General features: G+C 43.8%; 1 protein-coding gene across 2 annotated transcripts; it reads left to right on the top strand.

The window, feature by feature from the left end:
- The first annotated feature begins 1,698 nt into the window (after positions 1-1,698).
- On the top strand, positions 1,699-8,349 carry LOC117997499 (zinc finger protein with KRAB and SCAN domains 4-like). Of its 2 annotated transcripts, XM_034985830.1 has the most exons (5): positions 1,699-2,339; positions 3,867-4,011; positions 5,153-5,235; positions 6,396-6,519; positions 7,401-8,349. In XM_034985830.1, exons 1-5 carry the CDS (start codon positions 1,905-1,907, stop codon positions 8,261-8,263), a joined length of 1,650 nt encoding a protein of 549 aa, XP_034841721.1. In that variant the 5' UTR covers positions 1,699-1,904; the 3' UTR covers positions 8,264-8,349. The 2 variants fall into 2 exon arrangements, with proteins under 2 accessions (XP_034841721.1, XP_034841722.1); XM_034985831.1 differs by lacking the exons at positions 5,153-5,235; positions 6,396-6,519.
- The last annotated feature ends 12,090 nt before the right edge of the window (positions 8,350-20,439 follow it).

The following is a 20,439-nucleotide window of genomic DNA, read 5'->3' as shown; positions in this document are numbered from 1 at the left end:
CCAGTTGTCCCAAATGTGTTTTTACAGCTGTTTTGCTCTGATCAGTTTCCAAATAAGGTTTGCATTTGGCTGATACATCTATTCGGTCTCCTTTAAAACAGTTCCCTTTTCTCTGCTGCCTTTTCAAAAAATGCCATGTATTTGTTGAGGATCCAGGTTTTTCTGCCTATGGAATATCCCACATTCTGAATTTTATTTATTGCTTCTTTTAAGTACCATTGAGCTCATTAATTCTCAAACGTACCTGCATATCACAACTACCTATGAAAATTTTATAGTTATGCACACCTAAGTTCCATCCTTCGACCTTCTGATTGAATTGATCTTGGTTGCAACCGAGATATCAAGATGCTTTAACGCTCCCCAATAATTCTAATGTGCTGTGCAGTGTGAAAAATGCTAACTTGTTTCTGAATCTCACTGATATGCAACTACTAGGATCTAGAAACCTAATTTGATTCAGGTTCACTTGTTTTGCCAACAATGCTTCATGTCAATGCCTTGTACCTCTTGTGGCGGCTCATCAAGAGACAAATATTTTCTAGTAGTTTTCATTTGTAACAGCCTTTGGGACCTCTCATTTTCTTAAGTTCTATCCCTTTCTTGCTACCCTTTGAACCGCAGAGGGATAGACGGAGGAATAAAAACTCAGGAAGGTACCAACATGGTACTTTTCCACTTTATAAACTTCTATACCAAACTTGCATTCCACTGAGTAGAAAGGGGACTTACGGACATCTCAGTCCAGCAAAATAACTGCTGTCACTTCTGGCTTAAATCTTGCCCCCTCTGGCTCAAAGGAATCTCAGGGTTTCCTTCCATTTTAGGGAAGGCCTCGCTTACTATAGGTCAGCCATTATTCTAAGAACTTTACACACACAAAAAAACTCACTTACTGCTCACAACATCCCTGTCTACTATTATTACCCCCAGTTAAGATTGGAAAAGTCAGGCACAAAGAGGTTATGTAGTTAACGGAGGTCACCCAGCTAGTAAGTGGTAAATAAAGCCAGGATTATGAGCCCAGGTATCTTGGCTTCAGAGTCTGAAGCTTGACCCTGAATGGGAACTGGGAAGAAAACAAAAAGAAAGCAAGCAGGAAGAGAATAGGGTCCCGAAGCCAGGGACAGCAGAGTTCCCCGAAGTAGGGAGCCGCATAAGCCTGGCTGCTGAAAGGAGGCCCTGGAAAATGTAAAGTGGCAACTGGTGGGGGAGGTTGGGCACTTCTGGTTAATTCGGCTGGAGGGGTCGGAATGGCTTTGTGGGCGGTTTGCTGCCTACAACGTGGTAAGGATGAATGCAAGCGGACTAGGCAGGGATAGGGAGGGCGTTCCTCCAAGCCTTTGGCCTTAAAGGGCAGGAGAGTGACAGCTGGAGGCAGGCGAGGCCCTGGGGCAGCCACCGCTCTCTCCCAAGCAGGCGCCTGGCGATGGCTCCGGCTTCTTTTGCAGGCCCTCCTGCCAGAGCTCTAAGGACGCCGAGGAAGCGGACCTTCTTCTGAACGTCAGTGTCCGACGCACGCCAGCTCTTGGGCCGAGCTTACATCACAGCCCCGGGATTTAGAGGTGAGGTCCCGCGGCGGGCCCGGCAGCTGAAGGGTTAACTCGGGCCGCCACCGAGAGGCGCGTCCTAGAGAGCCGGGGAAATGGCGCGGGCCCCGGCTTCCGGTGCCGAGCTTCCGGCGCCTGGGCTCCGCGCACTGCTGCGCTCCGGGCGCCCGCCTGTGCCGGCCAGCCGCGGACACGCTGGCGGCGGGCCTCGGGCCGGGAGCGGAGGACGGCGCGGCCGGCTTGTGGCCGCGGCAGAGCCGTGCCCGTGCAGCCCGCAGTCGTGCCGGCCGGTAGCGACTCCACACTCGAGGATCCGCCCGCGAAGTCGAGGCGCTCGCCGGCGCGAGGCCCGGGATGGCCCGAGAGTCGAAGGCCAGCGCGGCCTTGGACGCCCACTCTGCGGAGGAGCGGCCGGGGCTCCTGACTGGGGTCTTGACGGTGAAGGTGGAGGAGGAGGACGCCCCCGCGCCGGCGGCAGAGGCGGGGGCGCCCGGCAGCCCGGCGCCTGGCCCCGAGCGCTCGCGCCGGCGCTTCCGGGGCTTCCGCTACCCCGAGGCCGAGGGGCCCCGCGAGGCGCTGAGCCGGCTGCGGGAGCTCTGCCGACGCTGGCTGCGGCCCGAGACGCACAGCAAGGAGCAGATCCTGGAGCTGCTGGTGCTGGAGCAGTTCCTGGCCATCCTGCCGGGGGACCTGCAGGCCTGGGTGCGGGAGCGGCACCCGGAGAGCGGGGACGAGGTGGTGGTGCTCTTGGAGTATCTGCAGAGGCAGCTGGAGGAGCCAGGGCCGCAGGTAGAGGCAAAGGGCTTAGGATCTGAGAGCCGAGCTCCGTCTCTCCCTGAAGTCTCAAGATCGGTGTGAGGGGCGTTTCTGGAAGATCCAGAAGTTCTTAATCTCTTTTTGTATCATGAACCTCTTTGCCCCTCCGGAGAAGTCCCTGGACCCCTCCTCATACTAGTATTTTTAAGAACATGAAGGATTACAAAAGAACTCAATTATATTGAAATACAGTTAACAGAGCATGAAACAAATCAGTGATAAAATCATATATATGCTTTTTAAAATTAATGCACCAAATAGTAAGACCTAGGGATAGGCCCGGTAACTGGTAGTTTCAAAGTGGTGCTGAATGACTTCGATAGTGTTTGCCTGGTTGTGCCTACTTAGGATTAGGATTATAACACTTTGGTTTGTTGCTTCCATTCATAATTGAAGGAATTGCCAAATTTTGCTTAGACGCCAATAAAAATAGAAATGTTTCCTACTTAAATTCATAGGACACTTGGAAGGGAGTCCATGAACCACAGGTTAGGAACTCCTGGGTTCATTTTTATCCGCATCTTCTTGCTTTTTGTAGACCACTTTTTTTTAAAAGATTTTATTTATTTTTTAAAAATATTTATTTGACAGAGAGAGACAAAACGAGAGAGGGAACACAAGCAGGGGGAGTGGGAGAGGGAGAAGCAGGCTTCCCGCGGAGTGGGGAGCCCGATGCGGGGCTTGATCCCCGGACCCTGGGATCATGACCTGAGCCGAAGGCAGACACTTAACGACTGAGCCACCCAGGCGCCCTGTAGACCATTTTCCACGTGCATTATCCTGTATTTTTGTGTGTCCCTTTCAGAGAACACATAACCAGAGTAACTGGTGACCAGGAGACCAAGCTACTTGAATTGGCAGTAGTGCCTCTGAGTCCTCTAACAGTGAAAACGCATTTCAAGTCTCTTAGTATCAGGTTGTGTGTTTTATATAGAGGATGTGGAAATTCTAAGCTGCATATAAGCTAATGATCTTGAAAGTGGATTCAGAACTAATTACAAATGCCTGGAAAGAAACATGCTCTTATTGAGGATGAACCATGTACCAGGCCATGTGTTAGGTGATTTCACATCTTATTTACTAGTCCTCCAGACCTTGTAAGCTAGAAATTATTATTTCCACTTTTCAGTAAGAAAAATTATGAATATTATGAATATTCTGAGAACTTAACACTAGTTCCCAAAGAGCACAACGTATATAATGAAGGAGCATGCGGTAGTGGTGAAGAGCATGGACTCTGGGTTCCTTCTGCCTGACTTCCCATCCTAGCATCACCACTTATTAGCTGGGTGACCTTGGGCAAGTTGCTTCAACTCTGGGCCTCCGTTTCCTCATTACAGAAATACAGAGAATAATAGTCCCTAGCTCATAGTGTCGTTGGTATCTGCATTCAGTGAATATTCATAAGGCTCTTAGAAATAGCGCCTAGAAAATAGAAAGTACTAGCACATAGGAAGCATAATAGAAGTTTTGATGAATCAATACGTGAATGACTTCCAGGTCCCAGGTGGTGACCAGAGGCAGCTACTCTGTTGCAAGATGGCGGTGCTGACACCAGCTCAGAGGCCATGGAGTACCCAGTTCCAGCCAATGAAGGCTCTGCTCAAGCACGAATCTCTGGGGTCCCAGGCCTCAGCAGACAGGGGTGAGTGTTACCTTCTGGGCAGTTTGAATTCTACAGACTTCATCAGCTTCATTTAAAAGACTGATCTGTTGACAGGTGCTTTATATGCCCATCACAGATCTACTTTACTTTTAGATTGAGATGACAGGGAAATTTCAAACAATGGTGGGAAGCTTTTCTAACCAAACCTGACCTAGTAAATGTAAGACTATTAAAAGTAGTGTTTGGAAAGAATTGATTTTTTAATAACAGAGTGACCTCCATTCATTTAACATGAATTTATGGAGGACCCCCCCCCCCCAAGTGTGGTAGCCAGTGTTCTGGCATCAGGGATAGAGCTGTCAGTAAGACAGATTTCTTGCTTCACTGGAGCTTACATTCTAAAAGGGAAGATGGCAAAGAATGTAATGATGAAATTTTAGTTATTGGTAAGTGCTGTGAAGAATATAAGGCAAGAAATGTAAATCCCAGACATTGTAGGACTGCTGCAAATCAAAGAGTATAAATCTTCTAAACCCTTGGTCTGTAACTAGAACAGGGTGAGAATCACTCCATGGGAAAGCACCATATGTTCCTCGAATGCTGTGCACATTTGGGTGTATTCCCAAGACACACTGCCCTGGGACACACCAGCTGACACGCAGTCTTTATTTCAACACACAGGTTCTGACCTAAACTAACTTGTTCTCTGCCCCTTGCAAAGTTCAGCTCTTCCAGGAAAACCGGAAGTTACCTTTTACTTCTCTAATCTAAGCAAGTTCCATGTAAGCGTTACTCATTTTCTTCTTTCTAGGCCTAACCTCATCTGACTCTTAGTTTTTTAAAACTAAAGCAGAAACACCCTAAGAGCTAGTAAAGAGTTGTTTTAACATCAAAAATCTTCTTATCCATTCTCTCAGCAAAATTCAAGACTGAAGATCTTCAAATGGAAAGCTTTGTTTTCTTTTGGTGTTGCTTTCATGTCATGCACATCTGCAGGAGCACCCCACGCCTCTCTAGGCCTAGGGTTGGAGCTGGTAGGGACCAGGCACTGGGGAAAGGAGCACATTCCGTATGAACTTCCTGGCAGGAATTTACTAGCCCAGTTTTTGAACTTGGAATCCACAGGCCAGGGAGGCTGGGTGCCAGGGTCCATCTCATCCAGAGCGTCTTTCCTTCTTAGTTCTCCAGGTTCCTGGGCTTGCCCCGGGAGGGCGCTGCAGAGGAGACGCAGTGGTGGCTGCCAGGCTGCCCTCAGAGCCCCAGGTGAGCTGGAGCCCCCTCCCCAGCACTCCTCACTGCTGTTGGGCTTCCCATTAGGTCCCTTTCTCCCACTCCTCCTCCCTCATCCTACATCTACATCGAGTTGGAGTTTTCTCATCAATCCCAAGGTTGCTTACTGTTGTCTGCCTTTATTTTCCAAGAATTTTTTTGTTTTACTCCTAGCGCGGGGTACTATCTGGTTCCCCAGTCTTCATGCCCCATCTGTTTGGTCAGCTCCTTTATCAGTGGGATTTTCTTCTTCCACAGGGCGATTTAGTAAATACAAACCGAACATTTTGTTGTAATGATGATTTAGCTTTGTTTTTTTTGTTTTTTTTAAAGATTTTATTTATTTATTTGAGACAGAGAGAATGAGAGACAGAGAGCATGAGAGGGAGGAGGGTCAGAGGGAGAAGCAGACTCCCTGCCGAGCAGGGAGCCCGATGCGAGACTCGATCCTGGGACTCCAGGATCATGACGAAGGCAGTTGCTTAACCAACTGAGCCACCCAGGCACCCAGCTTTGTTTTTTAAAGATTCATAAATTATGCTCTTAGAGTTATAAGCACATGGCCTCTGCCCTCTAGGGACTTAAATTTGAAGGAACAGATGAGGCATATTCTTTAGTCTAAGGTTTAATATTAAAATCTGAACACTCTTTACTTAACCTCTTTACTTTAACACCTTACCCTGTCTTTCATGTCCTGCTTGAAGATCTCAGTGTTTGAGGCCCTATAATATCTATGTTTTCCCTGTTTTTTTTTTCACTTTAGACCTAGATTTCATTGTATATTTAAAATCGTTAATATAAATAAGCCCCCAGGCCACTTTGCCAAAGCACAGCACAAATATTTTAAAAGGTTTGGGTATGTTTCTCCTCCTTTCCCTGTACTGTCCCTTGTTTTCCAAACCCTTTTACGTTCTGAACTATTTAGATATTTATATGAAAGTATTTTTCCAAATGTGTGTGGTATTTCTTCCTTAATGGTTATATATATATATTTTTTGACCAAAATGTTATTAGAGATAGGGTTAAGTAGGTATAGTGCACCACACTTGGTCTTTTTAAAGAGCCCCTTGAGAGGGGAACGTTCACTCTCCTGTGCCCAGCTGTGGGCGTGACTTTGGGGAAGAGGAGCTAGGTGGGATCATGTACTGTTTCAGGGCTTGCTGAAAACGGAAGACGTGGCCCTGGCTTTCTCCCCTGCATGGACACAGCTGGATTCACCTCGGGGGAGCTTCCACAGAGATGAAAGGCAGCAGAACTGTGGCGGCCTGACCCCCCTGGGTAAGACGGATGGGTGCTGGTTTCTCCTAGGGTTTCGTGGCTTCCTTTATCGGTCAGAACCTACCGGGCTGTGAGAACCTGTTTGAACTGTTTGCATTCAGAGCCACCATTTCTGAACCCCAACTCCTAACCACATGTGTGACCAGCTCCTTAACCCCTGTGACCTCGCCTCCTTCCCCGTCCTGCCGTGTTCTGGTCAGGTGAAGTGGGATGCAGCCCATGCAACCCCCCCGCACAGGCCTCGCTCACAGTAGGTGCGCGGTGTTGATCCCCTCCCCACTGCCAGCCTCGACAGCCTCGACAGCCTTGGGCCCACAGAGCATGAGAGCAAGAAGTGACCTGGAATGGACAGCAGAGCTGACCTAGAGATCAGGGCGCAGGACACAGGGCAACAGCTTGACTCGTCTGAGCTCACACCGCTCCATCCGGTACAGTGGGAGCCCCAGCTCACATCTGTCAGCACTGAAGCCAGTCCTGGTGTGGGATCAGAGTGACTGCTTGTATCCCTGATTAGGGATCAGTTTCTAAGTTCCCGCTTGCCCCGTTTCTTACAGAACGTTTCGCAAGTCCTTACACTTGCCTGCTTCCTGCTGCCTTCTGCCCAGCCCTCCTAGCGTCCAGCCCCAGTGCAGAGCCCTGCCTTCGTCCTTAGGATTTAGAGCCTCTGTGTGTCCCCAGCACAGTCCTCACCACCTTCCTCCACTCCCAGTGTGCACCTTGCTCCCGATGGCCCCATGCCTATTCTCCGGTCTCCTTCCTCCCCAGCACCCGTTGTCCCCCTTTATTCCCACCCTTATCCTTTCACGGAAATCCTCATCCCAGTGTCTGTGGAACTCTGTGGCAGGGCATAACTGACCATGTCTGGCCACTTGTTATTTCAGGCGGTAACATGCAGGCTGAGATCACAGACCTGCCCCCAAATGAGGAACATCCAGGACAAGAGCCTGGGGAAATACCGTGCCACTTGAGTGAAGACATTGCCCAGATTCCTGCCTGTGTAGAAGCTGGTGAACAGGAGGGCAGGTTACCAAGAAAGCAGAAAAATGCCACAGGAAGTAGGCGGCACTATTGTCATGAATGTGGAAAGAGTTTTGCTCAGAGTTCGGGCCTGACTAAACACAGGAGAATCCACACTGGTGAGAAACCCTATGAATGTGAAGACTGTGGCAAGACCTTTATCGGGAGCTCTGCCCTCGTCATCCATCAGAGAGTCCACACTGGGGAGAAACCATATGAGTGTGAAGAATGTGGCAAGGTCTTTAGTCACAGCTCAAACCTTATCAAACACCAGAGAACCCACACTGGGGAGAAGCCCTATGAGTGTGAGGACTGTGGGAAGACCTTCAGCCAGAGCTGCAGCCTCCTAGAACATCACAAAATCCACACGGGGGAGAAGCCGTATGAGTGCACCCTGTGTGGTAAAGCTTTTAGGCGGAATTCACACCTCCTGAGACACCAGAGGACCCATGGCGATAGAAACGTGCAGGATCCTGAACGTGGAGAGACCTGGGAGGGTCAGGGGAGGGTGGAAGGCCAGTGGGAAAATGTTGAGGCTCCCGTGTCTTATAAATGTAACGAGTGTGAGAGAAGTTTCACTCGGAACAGAAGCCTTATTGAACACCAAAAAATCCACACTGGTGAGAAACCTTATCAGTGCGACACATGTGGAAAAGGCTTCACCCGAACTTCATACCTTGTTCAACATCAGAGAAGCCACGTCGGAAAAAAAGTTCTATCACAGTGACCCACGTCATATGTGGCAGAGTTGGTGCTCATTCCTCATTGAACCGAAGCCACCCGCAGCCCTTCCTGACCACAGAAACTGGGCTGGGCTTTATTGACCACTTCCCATCATCTTGCGTTAGAAGACACACAGTCCGGCTGAGATGGATTCTCTTCTACATTCTAGAAGGTGGCTGAGGAACAGCTTATTTGATGGGAGGCTACAGGAGAGTTGTCTGGAAGGGGTAGGACCTGAAATGTTTATTCTCACGTACTAGACTGAAATGGGCTTCCAGACTGGCTAACCACCTCCAGCCAGCACTTTGGATGTCTCATGGGCAGAAGGCTGGGGCTGCTGCTCGGACCACTTTGCCCGTAAAGAATCCTCCATCAGTTGGTCAGATCCATGACATCTTACACTCCCCATTGTGCCTTTTGTATAGGTGCTTATAAACATTTATTAAATATACTAGTGAAGTGACCTCCATAGCTCTGAAAATCTAATGTCTAGATTTCTGAGGCCTTTCTAACTAAGGCCACTTGTGTTTGTGTATAATTCTTGGAGGTTCTAGATTGTGGGTCAATTGTGTATTTATTGCCATGTACATAGGATTGTCAGAGTTGGGGTGGGGGAATCCGTATTTCTTCATCAGCATAGTACTTGTAGAAGAATGCCTTAAGCAGCTGGTCATTCAGATGTGGTGAGACTTCTCCATCCATAGAACTCCATTCTTCAGTCGATGTTAATTATATTTGTTCACATTAATTTTGCTACTTTTTAGGGGGAAACCTTTCACATTCAGGTAAATAAAAAGTGAATTGATCAAGTCAGATCCAACTGGTTATGAATTTTGATATAAATTCTTCGATGTTCAACAGCTTGTTTCTCACCTTTTAGTTATCTTGGGCCCAACAAATTGCCAAGACACCATCTATATCCCTCCCTCCCAACTTTGAGCCAACTTGAATCACAGCTTATGATTTCCTCCAGATATTTATAACAATCTTCATGTTTTCAGAACTGCTCTTTGGATGCGTCAGGATAGGAAGATAAAGTCAGAGGCAGCCAATGAGGATGGGAGCCCAAGTATGGGCAGTAGGAGAAAATGTATCTGTTCAGAATTACATTGGAATCATACTCCACAATGTCCAAAGTATCAACATGTGAAGCCACAATAAGAATTTTGTGATATCTCGTTTGCACCCAAATCACCTTCTACTGAGTTCTTCAAAGGCTGACATCTTCCTGATATCACCAGCTTCCAACTTTACCAGGCTGTGCCAAGAATGGATTCCATTTCTCTTGGATCTCAGGGCCATGTTTTGTTCAGTCACCGGCATAGTGTTCCCTGTGCTCTCAAGTGCCCTTTCTGGGTTCCTACTCTGAAGCAACACAGGCTGACAAGAGACTGCAGATTCTGGGGCTTTCCCTCTTACCACTTTCCTGCAGTCTTTCATTGCCTTCATTTCCCCCCACTGCAGTCTAATTTAAAAGTTTGTAGCTTTCCAAACTTTTGCAGGCTTTCTCCACTTAATCTTTTCTAGCCTTTTAACATTTCCTTAATCTTTTGTTACTTCCACAAAGCTAGCAATTTCCTTTTCTCTATTTTTCCTAAATATTGGCTCATAGCCTTGATCTTAAACATTGCTCATTTTTCTTCGGTATTTTTTTATGTCATTGGGAGAAATGCATGTGAAAGCTTTTTATAAACCAGAAAGCATTATACACGTGTAACTTACTGGGATCAGTGGGACCGCTGTGCCTCCTTCACTCTTTCTGCTCTTTCCCAGCCTTAAAGTCTTCTCTATAGAGGAGGAGATATTGTAGAAAAATACTTCCAAGTGCCTATTATGTCTGATAATGAAAGATAAAGCATATGCACACATACACACTTGGGCTTAGGGTTTCAGTATACTAAAGTTGGTAAGACATGCACATAAATTGGACAGTGCCATGAGAAATGCCTTGGGAATGGTGAGCTGAAAGGCATGGAATCTCAGGAAAAGGTTATTTCTGGATGTGAGCTGTTAGCACATGGATAGGGTGATGTGTGAAAGAGCTGGGATTACTAAAGGAGTTTGTCAGATTTAGTAATTAAGGCAAGTTTGAAATAGGTACATTGTAGGGGTCTTCAGTGCCAGAGCAAGGAGTTTAAATTGTATTCAGTAAGTACCAGGGAGCCACTGACACGATCAAAGTATTATCTATCTGGCAGTATTGTGTAATTTCAACTTAAACTACTTTGCTGGTAGTCTTGGACACCTTGCTTTTGTATAAAGCAAATGTATGTTTATGAAGTAAATTATAAAATGGCTTCAACCCTAGCCTATTTAATAGTGTGGTCAAAAATTTATTTCCAGATGAAATTAAATCCAGGAAAATAAGCTGCTTAGTTAAGATATGGCCAGTATTTAAAGTAGAATAAAATGCCACTTTTGTGCTGTTTTAAAAATTGTTTTTACAAATTTTAGTGTTGATTAGTCAGCCATCTACTTCATTTTTCCAACTGCTGCAATGCAGAAAAGCTCCATTTTGTTTTTTCTCCCTTTGCATAAGTAAGTAGCTGGTTATAACATTTTTTCCACTTGGGTAGAATGAATAGTTATTAGGAAAGGAGCTTTTGATGAATAGCCCTCCTAGATGTGTTCTTAATTTTGGTGAAGTATATAACCCTATGAAACACTGTTTTCTCCTTCAGAAGGAAAAAAAAAAAAAGGGACAGATTACCCACAGGGTTGTGAGGACCACTTATACAAACGTGCTGGGAGGTTCTGGTTCAAAGTGGCACCATAGGAGACCTTGAACTTGCTTCCTCCCAGAGACACATTGAGTCCAGCTAGAATGGAACGATTTCCTCTTAAAAAACAAAGGTTGGCTGAGTGACAACTACACACCTGGCAAACAAGAAGAAAACTACATCAAGGCATGTTAAAGAGTTGGAACACAATTTCACAATAAAGCCCACCCCTGGCACAGTGACCCACAACTGGGAAGGAACTCAAAACCGGGAGCTTCTCCCTGAAGAGCAATGTGTATACCACATCAGGTATACCAACTTTTAAGACCTACACTTGAGAGACAACTCCTCAAAACATACACCTGAAAACCAACAGGGGCCTGAGTCCTAAGACCCAAAAGACTGAAGTGATCTGAGAAACTGCTCTTACAGGGCTCAGAGGCAGCGGATAGCCGGTGAAGGAGGCTCACCTGCTTCTATTAAAACATTGGTCTGAGGAGCAAGCATCTAATTGAATATATACTTAGGAGCCTGCTGGAACATTCCAGAGAGGAAACTGGCAGGTGCCATCTTTGCAGTCTCCCTTTACCATGCTCCAGAGCACCAGTATCTCTCATAAATGAGCTTTTACATGCCTCTGGTGTTTCCATTTTTGTGGCTGCCACCTAGGGGATGCTTCTGGATCATCTGGCTCTGGAGGCCAGGGAAGCTTATGTTCCTGGTCTCATGGGACTGTAGTATTTGGTGTCACCTCCAAAGGGAGCTCATACTCAGTCTGGTGCCCCAATTTTTGTGACTGCAAGAAAAGAAGAGAGGAACTACAAAAACAGAAAATAATTAACAAAATGTCAATAAGCACTTACCTATCAATTACCTTAAATGTAAATGGACTAAATTCTCCAATCAAAAGACACAGAGTGGCTGAATGGATAGAATGACAAGACCCACCTATATGCTGCCTACAAGACAGTCACTATAGATGTGAGGACACACAAGACTGAAAGTTAAGGGATGAAAAAAGATATTCCATGCAAATGGAAACCAAAAGAAAGCTGGAGTAGCTATACTTATATCAGATAAAATAGACTTTAAAACAAAGACTAATAAAAGACAAAGAAGGACATGACATAATGATAAAGGGGTCAATCCAACAAGAAGATATAACATCTGGGGGCGCCTGGGTGGCTCAGTTGATTAAGCATCTGCCTTCGGCTCCGTTCATGATCAGAGTCTGGGATCAAGCCCTGCATCGGGCTCCCTGCTCAGCAGGGAGTCTGCTTCTCCCTCTCCCTCTGCCTGCCACTCTACCTACTTGTGCTTTCCATCTCTGTCAAATAAATTAAAATCTTAAAAAAAAAAAAAAGATAACATTTGTAAATATTTATGCACCCAACTTAGGAGTGCCTAAGTATGTAAAGCAAATATTAAACAGGAATGAAGGGAGAAATAACTCCAGAAACATATTGCACTGTATGTTAAACTTTTTAAAAAGTAATAAAGGGAGAAATAGACAGCAGTGCAACAATAGTAGGGCCTTCCATTGATGGATAGATCATCCAGACAGAAAATAAGGAAACATTGGCCTTACAGGATATGTTGGGCCAGATAGACTTAACAGATATTTACAGAACATTCCAGCCTAAGGCAACAGAATACACATTCTCAGGAGCACATGGAACATTTTCCAAGATACATTATATGTTACGCTACAAGACAAGTCTTTTTTTTAAATTAAATCAGCCAATGTATAGTACATCTTCAGTTTTTGATATAATGTTCAATGATTCATTACTTGTGTATAACAGTGCTCATCACATCATGTCACAAAACTAGTCTTTTTTTTTTTAAGATTTTATTAGAGAATGAGAGAGAGCGAACACATGAGAGGGGGGAGGGTCAGAGGTAGAAGCAGACTCCCTGCCGAGCAGGGAGCCTGATGCGGGACTTGATCCAGGGACTCCAGGATCATGACCTGAGCCGAAGGCAGTCGCTTAACCAACTGAGCCACCCAGGCACCCACAAAACTAGTCTTAATAAATTCAAAATGATTGAATCATGTAAGTATCTTCCAACCACACTGGTATGAAATTAATTACACAAGGAAAACTTAAAAACTCACAAATATGTGGAGATTAAACAACATGCTACTGAACAACAGGTCAAAGATATAAAAAAATACCTTGAGACAAATGAAAATGGAAATGTAACATACTATACTTTATGGGATGCAGCAAAAGCAGTTCTAAGTTCATAGTGATAAATGCCTATCTTGAAAAATAAGTCTCAATCTAACTTTATACATTAAGAAACTAGAAAAAGAAGAACAAATGAAGCCCAAAGTTAGTAGAAGGAAGAAAATAATAAAGATTACAGCAGAAATAAATGAAATAGAGACTAAAAAGACAGTAAAAAGATCAATGAAACTAAAAGCTGGTTCTTTGAAAAGATAAAATTAACAAACCTCTAGGGAGACTCACCAAAGAAAAAAATAAGAGAACTGGAATAAAAATCAGAAAGGAAAGAAATGTTACAACCGATTACCATAGAAATACAAAGGGTCATAAGAGACTACTATGAACATTACAGGCCAATAGCTTGGACAACCTAGAAGAAATGGGTAAATTCCTAGAAACATACAACCTAACAAGACTGAATCATGATGAAATAGAAAATCTGAACAAAACAGTTACTAACGAGATTGATTCAGTAATCACAAAGGTCCTAACAAAAAAAAAGTCCAAGACCAGACAGCTTCACTGGTGAATTCTACCAAATATTCAAAGAAGAATAATGATCTTTCTTAAATTTTTACAAAAAAAGAGAAGAAGAAGGAATTTCACACTCCTTTTATGAGGCCCACATTAGCCTGATTTCAAAACCAGACTAAGGATGACACAAGAAAAGAAAATTACAGGCCAATATCCCTATTGAATACAGATGCAAAAATCCTCAAAATATTAGCAAACCACATTCAATAATACATTAAAAGAATCATACACATGATCAAGTGCCATTTATTCCAGGGATGCAAGGACGGTTCGACTTCTGCAAATCAGTCAATATGATACACCACATTAACAAAACAAAGGAGAAAGATTGTATGATTATCTCAATAGATGGAGAAAAAGCATTTGACAAAATTTAACATCATTTATGATAAAAACTCTCAACAAGGTGGGTATAGAGAGAATATAACATAATGAAGGCCACATATGACAAGCCCACAGCTAACAGCATAATCAAAAGTGAAAAGCTGAAAACTTTCCCTCTAAGACCAGGAACAAGATAAGGCTGCCCACTCACCACTTTTATTCAACATAGTATTGAAAGACCTAGCCAGAGCTATTAGGCAAGAAAAAGAAATGAAAAGGTATCCAAATTGAAAAGGAAGAAGTGAAATTGTCATTATTTGCAGATGACATGGTATTATATATAGAAAATGCAGGAAGCCTGGGTGGCTCAGTCAGTTAAGCATCTGCCTTCAGCTCAGGTCACGATCCCAGGGTCCTGAGATTGAGTTCTGCATCAGGCTTCTTGCTTGGCAGGGAGCCTGCTTCTCCTTCTGCCTGCCACTCCCCCTACTTGTGTGCTTGTGCTCTCTCTCTGACAAATAAATAAAATCTTTAAAAAAAAAAAAAATACTAGACATACACACACAGTTAGAACCACTAAATGAATTCAGTAAAGTTATAAGATACAAAATCAATACACAAAAATTTGTTATGTTTCTATACACTAATAATGAACTATCAGAGAAATTAAGAAAATAATCCCATTTATAATTACACCAAAAAGATTTACATACCCTGAAATAAATTTAAGGAGGTAAAAGATCTATATATTGAAAACTATAAGACATTAATGAAAGAAATGGAAGACAAATTAATGGAAAGATATTCAGTGTTCATGAATTGGAAGGATTAATATTGTTAAAATGTCCATACTACCTGAAGTAATCTACAGATTCAATGAAATCCCTATTAAAATTCCAATGATTTGGGAAGCTTTTGCCTTGGATGGGAAATGGAGTCATGGATTCAGCATGCCATGGTGGCACACTTGCCCTTTGCTCTTTCCCTCTGGATCAGTACCTGTTGTTTCTCCTTTCAAATATAAGAATTCTTTTCATCTGAAAGAATTCTTATTTAAACAAAAAATTTTTTAATTCCAATGGTATTTTTCAAAGAAATGGAACAAACAATTTTAAAATTTGTATGGAACCATAAAAGACCCTGAATAGCCAAAGCGATCTTGAAAAAGAACAAAGCTGGAGTCATCATGCTCCCTGATTTCAAACTATACTATAAAATTATAGTAATTAAGAGTATGGCATTGGCATAACAACAGATACATAGATCAATGAAACTAAATAGAGAGCCCGGAAATAAGCCCACCCATATATGGTCAATTAATTTATGACAAAGGAGCCAAGTATATACAATGGAAAAAGGACAGACAGTCTCTTAGATAAATGGTGTTGGGAAAATTGGACAGTCGCATGCAAAATAATGAATCTGAACCACTATCTTATGCCATATACAAAAATTAAAATGGATTAGACTTGAATGTGAGACCTGAAACATAAAACTCTTAAAAGAAAACACAGGCAGAAGCTCTTTGATGTAGGTCTTGGCAGTGATTTTTTGAATCTGACACCAAAAACAAAAGCAATAGCAACAAAAGCAAAAGTAAACAAATGGGTCTGCATCAAACTAAAAATCTGGACAGAAAAGGAAACCATAACAAAACGAAAAGGCAACCTACGGAATGGGAAAAGATATTTGCAAATCACATTATCTGATAAATGTCTAATATCCAAAATACATAAAGAATTCATACTACTCAATAGCAAAACAAAAAAAAAAAAAACCAAAAATCCAACTACTAAAAAATGGGTAAAAGCTCCGAATAGACATTTTTCCAAAGAAGACATACAGATGGCCAACAGACACATGAAAAGATGCCCTATGTCATTAATCATCAGGGAAATGCAAATCAAAACCATAATGAGATATCCCCTCACACCTGTTAGAATGGCTATTATCAAAAAAGACAAATAACAAATGTTGGCAAAGATGCAGAGAAAAGGGAATCCTCATGCACAGTTTGTGGGAATGTAAATTTGGTGCAGCCACGGAAACAGTATGATGGAGGTTCCTCAAAAAATTAAAAATTGAACTACCATATGATCCAGCAATTCCACTTCTGAGTACTTACCAAGACAACCACCACCAACAAAACAAACGACAAACAAAAACCAAAAAAACACTACTCAAAAAGATATATGCACTTCCATGTTCACTGCAGCATTATTTACAATAGCCAAGATATGGACACAACCTAAGTGTTCACTGATGGAGAAGTGCATAAAAAAACTGTGGTATATATACACAATGGGATATGATATGATAGTGGTTTAGAAGGGCTATCTCCGTAGGCCCTCTGTTTAGGAACCTGTTGGTATCACATCCAGCAGTTAGGCATCATTAATTGGTGGCTGACTGCTCTATTGTTTTCAACAATACCTTGTGCCATAAAATATTCAACTATGATACAATTAAATTTAAACCCCTCTGTAGGGATAGTTTTGGGGGCCAGTATGTATAAGGTTTCTTTCTGACCCCAAGAGGGTTCTTCTTACTTGTCTTTTTTCCTGGTTCTCCTTGGTAAACTAGCCAGCCTAAGATTTATTACTTAGCTTTCATGGAGTTATTAGCTTCCTTTAAATTGCCTACTACCAAAATCTACACTGTTTCAGAGAATACCTTTAGGCTTGACCTTTCCCATAATCTGTTCCAAGTATAGTCAGCTCCATTGGGGAGCGCCTCAAAGCACTCTGCTCTTACACCCACCCCTTCACCGGGGCAAAATATGAGTCACTACTCCAGAGCTGAGGACAGGGACAGTGATCCACTTCTCTCAGTGACACTTCTGCATTATGATTAGGGTGCTGGGCCAGGCAGTAGCCTCCAGTCTTGCCAGCACGGAACCTCTGCCCTATAGCTTGTGTGAGGGCTTTCGGGGCTCCGGTTTTCTTAGCCTGCCATGCCTGAAGTAGACCCTCTGCCCTATGAACGGGGGCTGGGTGGAGGAAAGAGCTCCTCTTGACTTACTGGTCATACTTGCCTGGAATTTAGTCTCTGAAAAATAGAGCTTTGAAGGGATTAAAAACATGCTGGTACCTTTTCCCTCTTGGGGGAGGGGGCACCTTAGGCTTTGCTTGAACCTGGGAACTGGGAGCCCCATGGTCTTAGACATAACCACCCAGACTGGAGCTTCCCTCATGCTGAGCCAGTGGATGGGGATCGGACAGGAAGTAGTTCATGGCACAAGTGCTACAGATTGTGTTCTTACCAGAATTTAGTAGATTTTCTTGACCAAATGTTTCCTTATTTGCTGTATGCTCTTAGGACAATTTCCAGAGACTGTCCCTGGTAGTGCTCACCAGTTATGACTGTTTCGCTCTGAGTGGGTCCTTGGAGCTCCTCATGCTGCCAATTTGGAAGTTATTTTTAAGATTTAATTTGTAATTATTTATTCCTAGTTTAATAATGGGTGTTAAATTTTTATCAGGCATAGTCCATCCTTCTTTCAATGTGCTATGGACCTTTGGGCTAGTATTTATTTAAGAGTTTTGAATTCATATTTATAAGTAAATTTGATTGGTAGTTTTCTCTATGCTAGTTTTGACAGGTCTTAATATCAATGTAATATTTACTTTATAAAAGAACTTGGCTTAAACTTATACAGGGATGTATGTCAATTATTTCTCAACAAAACTAGAAAAAAAAAACCCTATTTGGAATAATTTCCTTTTTTTCTCTATGCTCCAGGAAAGTCTAAATAAAAACAGCTTTATGTTTCTTAGAGTTTTTCTAGATTTTACTGTGAAATTCACTGAACCTGGCACTGTCTTAGGGCTAGAACTTTGACAATTTTTCTATTTCTTCTCAGTCTGTGGCAGAGATTGCTCACTGTCCATCCAACATCCATTTTCCCTTTCCTCCTCAGAGCCATAATCCTGACTCTATCTGAATGCAGCACCACTGGAATATGGGACAACGTTTTGCAGTCTCCCAAGCAGCTGATCGTAGCCTTGAGACTACGTTCAAGTCAATGGGGCACCTGTGGAAGTGCTCTGTGGGGCTTTCAGATAAGGGCCTACAGGGAGTTGACTTAGCTAGGGCTGGACTTTTATTTTTTATTCTGCTTTCCTTACTCCTTTACTCTTATATTGCAGGTGTAACTGCTGGAGATCTAGCAGATTCACTGGATCCTAAGTTGATCATGAGAAATGTCAGCAGATACCACAGTGGTTGAACAGAAATGCATAAGCCTATATCCCTGGAAACAATGTGTGTGTGTGTGTGTATGACATAATGGAGCTGCCATACCAGTCCTAAACTATCTGTCTCTATATTTCTTTTATAAAAAAGATAAATGAAGTTTTATTTAAGCCATTACGTAAACTATTTTATCATATTTAATCACACTTGATTCTAAGAAATATGTAGTCTCTTTAAATTTTCTGTCTTTTCTGTAGTTAATTTTAGTAATTTATAATTTTACAGAAAATCATACGTTAGCATGGCCAACTGGCACAAGTAAATGATAAAGTATAACAACAGAAAATTTAAATAGCTGAGCTTCAAAGAAAGAACAGGAAATTTCCCAGGTGCCAGAAATGAGGAGGGAAGATGCAGGTACCATGCACGGTTGTGAAGTGGTGCTAAAGAAACCTGCAGAGATACTATACTTGATACAGGCCACCAGTAAGGCAGTGTGTTGAGCCAGCTCTTTCATTTTATTTTTTTTTAAGATTTACTTATTTATTTGAGAGAGAGAGCATGAGCGGTGGGGAGCAGAAGAGAGAGAGGGAGAAGCAGACTCCCCACCGAGCAGGGAGCCCGACGCGGGGCTCGATCCCAGGACCCTGGGATCCTGACCCGAGCCGAAGGCCGACGCTTCACTGACGGAGCCACCCAGGCGCCCACCTATTTCTGTATAACTCATCACTTCAAAACTCCGTGGCTTGAAACCACATTTATTATCTCTTACAATTTCTGTAATTCAGGAACTCAGGAACACGATAAGTGGGCAATTCTAGCTCCGGGTCTTCCTTGAGGTCCCAGTTCAAGGCTCAACCAAGGCTGCTGTCATCCCGAACTGGGGCTGGAGGCTTCCTTCCAACAGGGCTCATTAGCATGGCTGGCCGGCAGGAGGCGCAGTTCTCCCAGGGCCCATCCACCCAGCTCACTGAGTTGATGGCATGGAGGCTCACTTCCCTCCCGGGAACGACCTGAGAGGCAGCTGCACACCCTGCTCTTCAGTGATCTAGGCTCAGGTGTTACAGAGCACCCCCCGCCCCCCCAGTCTAGCTGTGAGAAGCCAGTGGCTGAACTCTGCTTACACACAGCATCAGTTTCCTGGTTCTACATGTGGGGAGCTTGCAAGTTACCAGTCTGTCCTGAACACACTGAGAAACCAGTGACTCTTTTGGATGCAGGAGGGGAGGACTCGACGAACTGCAGGCCCATGACTGGACAGTCAGAAGAATCCAGGGAGGGAAGGTGTAGGAAGCAGAAACTCAAGAGTAATAACTGCGTGCCACCAAGTGAGGGTAGGAAAGCCAGAACACAAATGGAGGAATGGCTGGAGGCTCCGTGTGGGCAACCCTGAGAGATGAAAACTCCAGGGAGCTCCAGTCACAGGGAGGCCCCCACAATACTGTGTGTTCTACCTCCGGGAGCTTGACCAGATTTCCACAGGAAATGGTAGAGAAAAATTCCCTTGTGCTTCCAGCCAGAGGAGAGGAAAGGGGACCATTTTTAGATATGTCAGAGCATTCTGTTCTTTTTAATAAGGCCTGCCTTCAGGAGAGACTAGCTATCCTGAGCCTCATCTGCTAGGGTGCTATCAGATCCTCACTGACCTGGGGGAAGAGAAATCCCCAATCCAGCCAGCTCTAGCCTTTCCTGTGGAAGAAGGGAATCACCAGTTCCAGCCACCACGTTCCATCGAAGACAAGAGGGCACTGGGGAACACTTGCAAAGTTCAGTCCAGACACAAAGGGTCACTGAGAGTAAAATTCAACTGCGTAAATTTTAAAGATCTTATTGGCTTCATTCAGCAATTCGTGAATTGGGCAGCACCCCATCTATCAGATGGAGAGAAGCTGTACAAACTGAAAGACTTAAAGGCAGAAGGGTCTGGGAACAAGGAAGATACTCTGGGCAGAAAAAGCAGGTTGGTCAGTGCACGGTCACTTTCCTGTAGGGGCAACAGGCACTACCAGGCACGTTCCCTAACTAGTGCTGACCAGCTGATTCCTGATTGACCGGTTCATCTATGATTCCAGTTCCAGGAGACCTGAGATGGTACGTAAGCTACATCTCAGTTTGATGATGTGAGGCTTGCGTAAGTGATTGCATGTGGGGCCTGCTGTCTTACAGTCTGTTTT

Source organism: Mirounga leonina, unplaced genomic scaffold (genome assembly GCF_011800145.1).
Source record: "Mirounga leonina isolate KUSES-001 unplaced genomic scaffold, KU_Mleo_1.0 Mir_366, whole genome shotgun sequence".
Taxonomy (NCBI): Eukaryota; Metazoa; Chordata; class Mammalia; order Carnivora; family Phocidae; genus Mirounga; species Mirounga leonina.
Note: the sequence above shows the minus strand (reverse complement) of the source record. Positions and strands in the feature narration are given on the sequence as shown.